This window comes from Haplochromis burtoni, unplaced genomic scaffold (assembly GCF_018398535.1).
Source record: "Haplochromis burtoni strain Fernald_Lab_line unplaced genomic scaffold, NCSU_Asbu1 Contig_97, whole genome shotgun sequence".
Classification (NCBI taxonomy): domain Eukaryota; kingdom Metazoa; phylum Chordata; class Actinopteri; order Cichliformes; family Cichlidae; genus Haplochromis; species Haplochromis burtoni.
The window spans coordinates 980,973-987,016 of record NW_024582458.1 but is presented as its reverse complement, the minus strand read 5'-3'; the positions used below and the strand labels follow the sequence as shown (position 1 = coordinate 987,016).

At 40.1% G+C, this 6,044-nt stretch overlaps 1 protein-coding gene across 1 annotated transcript; it reads left to right on the top strand.

The window, feature by feature from the left end:
• The first annotated feature begins 4,236 nt into the window (after window positions 1–4,236).
• Window positions 4,237–5,952, top strand: LOC121814884 (bactericidal permeability-increasing protein-like). Its single transcript, XM_042222922.1, has 5 exons — window positions 4,237–4,261; window positions 5,141–5,251; window positions 5,345–5,459; window positions 5,562–5,693; window positions 5,778–5,952. The coding sequence occupies exons 2-5, from the start codon at window positions 5,149–5,151 to the stop codon at window positions 5,950–5,952; spliced, it is 525 nt and encodes a 174-aa protein (XP_042078856.1). The 5' UTR covers window positions 4,237–4,261; window positions 5,141–5,148.
• The last annotated feature ends 92 nt before the right edge of the window (window positions 5,953–6,044 follow it).

Sequence of the window (6,044 nt, the reverse complement as noted above, 5' to 3'; positions counted from 1 at the left end):
TCCCAGTGAAACCTTCAGGTCTGCCACCTCCAGATCCACCTCCTGTCTCTTTGTCAGTGCTGCCGTCTCCAAACCACACATCATAGCAGCTCTCACTACCATCTTGTAAACCTTCACCTTCACTCTTCTCGCTACCCTTCTGTAACAAATCACCCTTGACACTCCTCTCCCACCCACTTCACCCTGCCTGCACTCTCTTCTGTCTGTTGTTTTGGACGGTCGATCACAGGTATTTAAATTCACCTGTCTTCACTGCCACTGCTCCTTGTATCTTCAGGTAATATGTTTTCAATCATCTTGCTATTTCAGGAGAGTACTTGGCACAGTGGTTAGCACTGTCGCCTCACAGCGAGAAGGTCCTGAGTGCAAGTTAAGTGCTAACTTTAACTGTCCGTAGGTGTGACTGGTTGTCTGTCTTTAAGCCCTTTCACAAACTGGCAACCTGTCTCCCACCATATGGCAGCAGGGATAGGTTCCAGCTTCCTGTGACCCTGAGTTAAAGAAGATGGATGGATTTGATTAGCTCCATATTTCTTGAGTGCGTCAGTCTTCTGTTACCTTACACCTGTTTTGAGAACTTAAAGCACTCTGAATTACACCACACCTGTATGAAGGGATGTTCTACACTGACTGTCCAATGGCCTCTCAGAAAAGGAGAAACATTGTATCAGGGTCAGTTTAGGAATTAGGAAAAAAATCAAGATGAAGCAAAGTTTTGAATCCATTTTAAAGACATCATGCCGCTAATGAAAATGTGTTATTTGTTTTTATCTCAGAGATTATCTAGTAGCTCATGTTGAACATAGCGGAACAACTCTACATTCCTTTTCTGTTTTTACAGTGAGGTTTCACTTTAGCTTCAGTCTATCCTGATGTTTTTGGTCTAAAAAGTCTTAAAAGCCACTGAATGGTACTTACACTAAACATCAAACAGTAGAAAGAAACGGTTGTGTGTCTAGCTTGTGAACGTAGTGCATTTAGCAGATAAAGAGCCAAATATTTCCTCAGGAAGTTGGTAGGGAGCAAAAATAGGTGGCATAGGTGGCAGGTGGCAAACGCTCCCAAAGGCAACAACTTAAAGGTGTGTAAAACAAGTTTCTGCTACCACCAAGTGGACAAAAGCAGTTACGGTACTAGAAGTTTGATTTTTTTTGTCACCTCACCTTTGAGTTCAGGAATAACAGTGAAATTCTGCACACAAACCAGTGACAGGAGCCATTTCTGCAGAGCAGCTGTGACTGTGCCAAAAGCATTTAGAGCAGTTAAACTGTCTCCTGTAGTAATAACGAGTTGTTTCACTACAGTTATAAAAACTGATGTTTTTTTATGCTAGCAGTGCGTACTGATCTAAGCTCCTTGCTTGAACCCTTCTAAGGGGTCATATAGAGTTTCATTGAGGGTTTGTGGTTTTAACTATAGTCTGTTGCATATTGAGCAACCGTGTGTTACATCCCGTCTAGCGGCCGATGTTATGCAAAAAAGTGATTTCCAATGTTTTTGTGTAATAATTATGTGTAACGTCTTTGATAAATTGGTAAATATATTACATTAAGGGGTTATATATAAATTTATGATAGGAATGTTGTTTATGGATAAAAATGACTTGATATGATTTGTTGAGATATGTCTGATGCATATTTTACAAATTATAGGCCCGCCCTTTATAAAGGAGGAAACAGGGGAAATCACATTTTAGCACAACGACAAGACATGGCATGAAAACAAAAGCATCCACTTCCCCGAGAAGCCACAGAGAAGAGGAAAAAAAAGTGTCGTATTTATTATTCAGCAGATTCACAAATTCAGAAGTAGAGAATCCTCAGGGTGAGCCAAAGTCAGAACAACCAACAAACAGAGCTGTGCATCAATACCAGATCAGATGACCTGCCTGAAAATAACAAACCAAAAAACATGGGCTTGCCTCCCTGGTCCGTGAAAACAGTTACAGAAAACAAAAGGCAGAACAGTGCTGCTTACTTGTTCTCTCTTGCTAGACACAGAACAACTACAAGTCTCAATTATCTCTGCTGTGGCTGATTGAATCAAAGAGAAGCAAATGAGCCATGTTGGTTCCACATATAGGGATGGTCCTCAGGTTGGAGCTGGTCCTCTGTAAGCTGTAGTGTTGCCACACTAATTATAGCCACTCCATTTAAATGCAGATGTCTTCACAAAACAATACACGAGAAACACAATACGGGTCTAACACAGAGTTTGCCCAGCAATTTAGATCTGAATTAAATTCATGTTCATTGTCTAATCATCCAAGTATTTGCTGATGACATAAAGTTTCAGGTTGGAATAAAGGAAATGTTTTTGTCTACAAGCAGCGGTTTAAAATCAATTCAATTCAGTTTAATTTATACAGGGCCAAATCACAAATCACAGTCACTTCTAGGCGCTTTATATTGTAAGCTAGAACTTACATTAGTGCATACAGAGAAAAACCTCAAAATCATATGACCCCCTATGAGCAAGCGCTTTGGTGACAGTGGGAAGGAAAAACTCCCTTTTAACAGGAAGAAACCTCCTGCAGAACCAGGCTCAGGGAGGGGCGGGGCCATCTGCTATCCAGCTGTAGGTGGTGAACTTTAAGAAAAATGACAACAATTCCTTCAGAATGTGTGTCACATGACCAAAGCTCTTCATGTGACTGTATTTCCTACCACCTCTTTACTTCGTGTGTTGCAGTTGTAGGCACTGTGGGAGGAATGCTGTGAACTAATAATCCACCCAACATGCTTTTTCTCCTGTCAGCACAATAATTCGATTCTCTCAGACTTTAACCCCATGGCCCGCTGCTATTTTTTACCTCTTCATGCTGCCTCACATTTCTCACTGTGTAAAAGTTCAGTACTGTTCAGATTGTAAGTGATGTCCACATTGCTTTGATGCTCCATAAAACAGCAGTAAACACTGAATAGCGTACGAATCATCGTGTCTAATACTAGCCGCTGGTTTGTGTGGACCAAAACAGGTCTGACTGGATGCCACCTTGCTTTTTTGTACCTCCACCAATCAGCAGCAAGCAGAGTGTTTTCTTCCCACTGTAAAGGTTTTACACAATTGTGTCAGTTTTCAGTGAAAGGCTTCCTGTTTTCAGACAATAACCGCAGTTACTGACCAGCTGCTGTGTGATGACTTTGTATTTTAAACATAAACAGCAATTCAAAAAGCAGGAAGCAATTTCAGTGGTTTTTAAATCACAAAGAAAATATTGATGCACATCATGACCAAACAATATGATATAGTAAACTTTTTGGTTGTGTGGTTATCACACTGGATTTTCACTGAGGAACCATTTCCTGGTCTTTTCTTCTGTGTTTTTTTTTTTTTTTTTAGAAAGTCGAAACGTGCATTTACAGTAAAAGTACAGTAAAAACACATGTGGTTATCTACTCAAAGCAGCAATTTGAAGAGTATTTTTTGATAGCATGGAGAGTTAAAAGGTTATGGCAGTCACAATAAGCACATTAATACTTTAGTTATAGCCAAAATTGTGTTGTGTGAGATCCCACTGACTTTAATAAAGAGACCAAAATCCACCAAGTTCATCTTTGAGTCCATTTGAATGCTTGAAATTCACTCAAGGGACTGATAACTGATACTGAGTCCACAAGGATGGAGTGGAAAGCAGCCTTTGTCTCTTTAAAAAGCCGCCTGGCAGCTGAACACATTCAATAATTCTTTGAAAAACTGAGATGAGGAAGTGGGAAGTTGAGTTGTGCCTGGTTCTTGTGTGGTACTTACTGTAAATTCATGCAAGGAACTAAAACACAGACATACCTGCAAAACAAGAGGACAAACTTTCAAGGACATAAAGTTCTTCAAACAATACCAAGCTTTACAGTAGTTGACTTAGTCTGTCTTTAAAATCTCTGATAATCTTTAACTTCTACACTGTTAGTCTTTTGTGAAAAAATGATAAGGGAGTGGAATGAAATTCAATAAAGGGACATTGCAAACGGCATGTTTGCTTATTGTTGCTGGGTGAGATTCTTTGAGAAGCTCAGTTCCTGATTAAGTAAGTGAATTAGAGCGCATGTGATTCTCTTCCTCTTTCAGTCTGACTCTTTGGCTACGCTGGCACATCGTCTGAGAAAGGGCAAGCTACGTCTTCCGGACGAACTGTTGCTTCAGGTAAGAGTGAGTGTGGGTTAAATGTATATGGCAGCAATGTTTTCTGAGTTGTAATGCTTAATCTCAACACAGATGGTGCAGGCAGTTAACACAGATCTCTCAAAGGGTAAAATCTGAAAGGGTACGTGGCTACTCTACTGCAAAATAAGTTATATTTAGTCTCTTAGTGCACTTTGGTTGTTGTTATAAGGTTTGACTTGTAAAGACTTGTTATCAGTTGAGCAAACTAGTGTTGCAACTCAGGTTAAGACAGATGTGGTTTGTATTGAGTGCACCATCTCTGAGTGTTGAAAACACTGAGATCTGCATTCAGATGAAACATGAAACATACTTGAGCCAAACTGACAACATTGAGGATGCTTTTTTTTCACTGGGTATAAAGAAAGGTTTTGGTTTCTAGTGTGGGCTGTAAAAACCAAATGATCTTCAATAAAACAACAAAAACAACCCACATTCTTCAGACAAACACACTTTACATCACATTATCATAATTTAGACTTGCACAGAGTCCAGATCTGCCATCCACACATGCAGTGTACTAAAGTTCAAGCAAAGTCAGCAGCAAGAGTGAAGTATGAGTTAGAAACGGTCAGCTTTATTTTGGTTTAGTGGGGAGAATGACACGCTGTAGACAAAAAGCATGTAACTGCTCTGGTTTAAAGCTGTATGCACATCTAGCTTGAAACACGCAGTGCTGGTAAAGATGGTGGACCATCTTTATGCCCTGACAATCAGCATAGTTTGATATAGCTCAAGCTCACCCTGCTGACCTCTCAGGGGACATGTGGTTTCATGTGAAGCAATGACTGTTAGCTCTTTCAATGAAGCATGAAATAAACCACTTTATACTTCTCCTCCACTGCATAGTATTTCAGTAATGTTGTATTTGTACATCTTCTTTAATTTCTTTCTTTCCAATCTTTCTTCACAGTACTGCTCTGTCTTCTGTTGCTCTTGCATAAACAGGAATTTTGCTGATGTTCTTGTCCTTCTTTTCCAGCTGCTGAGATGTTCCTGTGCTGTTGGTTGGGTCTGGTGGCTCTCATCCCCACAACCTTAAGCACGAATCCTGGAGTAAAGGTCAGGTTGACAGAAAAGGGCATTGAATATGGTAAGGTTTGTGTAAAAATGCTTCATTTTTAGAAAAGCACTGATTTCTCCAGGATTTGTTCATCAGATTCTTTTTTTCTTTGGTTTTTCTTAGGCAGGCAACTGGGCATGGCTGTCATCCAGCAGAAACTCAGATCAATCAAAATTCCAGACTTTTCTGGGACAGAGAAGGTGTCTCCGATTGGAAAGGTTCAGTATAGTTTGTCAAAGTAAGCCACCAGATTTTTTTTCTTTTGCATGTGTTTAGATTCTGTAGCAAACTGTTATTTTGTCCTTTTCTTTCTTTAACAAAAACACATTAATTCCTCCAGTATGCACATAGTTAATGTGGGCTTACCAAAGTCTTCAGTGGATCTGGTGCCAGGGACTGGAGTCACACTGTCTATAGGTGATGCCTTCATCAGTCTGAATGGAAACTGGAGGGTCAAGTACCTGCGAATAATGTGAGTGAGGTAACATCTCTTCTATAGGGAAAATAATTTGGTTGCTTAAAAATATAATATCTGATATCCTTTTTATTTTACTAGAAAGGACAGCGGGTCTTTTGATTTGGATGTGAATGGTCTCAGTATCGCTACGACCATCTCCATCAAGAGTGACGAGACAGGCCGACCAGCAGTCAGCAGTGACAGCTGCTCAGCCACTGTTGGAAGTGCAAAGGTCAAGTTTCTTACCGAATTGTATGACACGACTTCCCATTAAGCTCCATCACGCTTAGAGTTTGACATGATCATTGCATAGCTCAATTGCGAAGAGTATGTTCTCAACAATGTCAGTTTTCCATTTTTGACTAC